Source organism: Macrobrachium rosenbergii, chromosome 21 (genome assembly GCF_040412425.1).
Source record: "Macrobrachium rosenbergii isolate ZJJX-2024 chromosome 21, ASM4041242v1, whole genome shotgun sequence".
NCBI lineage: Eukaryota > Metazoa > Arthropoda > Malacostraca > Decapoda > Palaemonidae > Macrobrachium > Macrobrachium rosenbergii.
Genome location: NC_089761.1, coordinates 44,833,330 through 44,835,032, shown reverse-complemented (window position 1 = coordinate 44,835,032; position 1,703 = coordinate 44,833,330). Strand labels below are relative to the sequence as shown.

The window sequence follows — 1,703 nt, the reverse complement described above, 5'->3', positions numbered from 1 at the left end:
AAATTCTTATATGTTCAAGTTTGGTATTGGGCTGATAAGCGCTGCTCTTTTCCCAGATCGCAAGACTAAGCCCATGTACAGCGATGGAATGTGCTTCCTTGAACTACATTAGAAATGTCTCACGTCTATAAACAGATCTTTTACCAAGAACGAAACGTTCCACTGACATTTACTAAATGTACGCGATCGAAATTTATACCACGCATTCTTGTAGCTGTGTCAAGAGATGAGCCCTGTACAGAGACAGAAATATATTACAAATAACCAGATAACCTTAGGAATTGGATACATTTTTTACTTTCGATTTCCTGGAATGAAAACTGTAAACACAACTTCTTGGAATCTAAATTATATGTGACATCAATAGGAAAATCTTTGGATACACACTTCCCATGCACTCTTCGTCTGACGATCCTCAGTTGTATAACGAGAAGCAGCTAGATCGCGGCATCCGTCTGTGATTAGGTCTACAAGCTAAATAATTTACGGTCTGCTTGATACTTCGTGGTTCATTTGGTTTACTTGTCGTCAGTACATCATTGTTTTGGTGTCCTTCAAACCTATGGTCTCGCTCAAAGCGGTTACACATTACGCAGAAATGGTGATGGTTAATATAGGCCTACAGTAGCGTTGCTTAGAATGCTCTTATGAGTGATTTTTCTGTAAAAATTGCGTGAAATTTATGTGTAATTGCTTGTATAGTGCAAGTATACGAATTCTTCTTATCTTTGAGAAAGCATTTATAGTTACAACTCAATTAAAGTGTGCAATGGTAGTTCAAGAGGAGGTCAAAACGGTTTTCGTGTTAATCGGTGCGTCGGGAGACTTAGCCAAGAGAAAAGTCTACCCGTCACTGTTTTCCTTATATAAAAACCAATTATTGCCTAAAAACTTGGCCATCGTCGGGTATGCGCGCGCTGACCTGACACTGAACCAGGTGAAGAAGAGGTGTATGGTTGAACTTAGCCCTGATGAAGAGAACATCTACGATGAATTCTGGTCGATCAATCACTTCCTCAAAGGATCGTACGAAAGCGATGAAGATTACGAATACCTCAACTACTTCATCTACAAGTCGGTGTCCAAGCGAACGAACCGCCTGTTCTATTTGGCGCTCCCTCCAACGCTGTTTGAAGCCGTGACTTCGCACATCAAGCGCTACTGCTTGCCGAAGGGAGGCGGAGGATGGATGAGAGTTGTCGTCGAAAAACCTTTCGGCAAAGATTACGAATCGGCGGCCAGACTTACCAAACATCTAAGCTCACTTTTCAAAGAAGAAGAGATTTACCGGATGGATCACTATCTCGGCAAAGAGATGGTGGAGAACCTCCTCTATGTAAGGTAAGAAAGAAGAGCTTGTGGCGTAGAGTCATACAGGTGTGTTTTCTGCATCTTGTAGAAAAGCTTTGCACCAAATGACCAATGTTGTCGGCAAGAGTCAAGTTGCCAGCTTTCCTTTTTTGTGACACCACCCCTCAGTGTGTCCTCAATTTACGGCGGGGAATCCATTCCAGTTGCAAGTCGATTTTTCGCCGTTATCGGCGCTTACGGCGCCGTAACTTGAGTTTTGGCGTTGTAACTTAATGTTGCATCAAGTTACGGTGCTGTAAAATGGTGTTAACGGCGCTGAAAAAGCACTATAAGATCGAATCGCCGTAAGTCGTTGGTGTCGTAGGTCAAGGTAATGAACACACACGAATTTA

At 42.4% G+C, this 1,703-nt stretch overlaps 1 protein-coding gene across 1 annotated transcript; it reads left to right on the top strand.

The window, feature by feature from the left end:
- The first annotated feature begins 769 nt into the window (after positions 1-769).
- LOC136849472 (glucose-6-phosphate 1-dehydrogenase-like) lies at positions 770-1,345 on the top strand. Its single transcript, XM_067122820.1, has one exon. The coding sequence runs from the start codon at positions 770-772 to the stop codon at positions 1,343-1,345; it is 576 nt and encodes a 191-aa protein (XP_066978921.1).
- The last annotated feature ends 358 nt before the right edge of the window (positions 1,346-1,703 follow it).

Bases quoted from the DNA above. Each gene is read 5' to 3' on its own strand.
- LOC136849472 (XM_067122820.1), top strand. From the start codon at position 770: ATGGTAGTTCAAGAGGAGGTCAAAACGGTTTTCGTGTTAATCGGTGCG.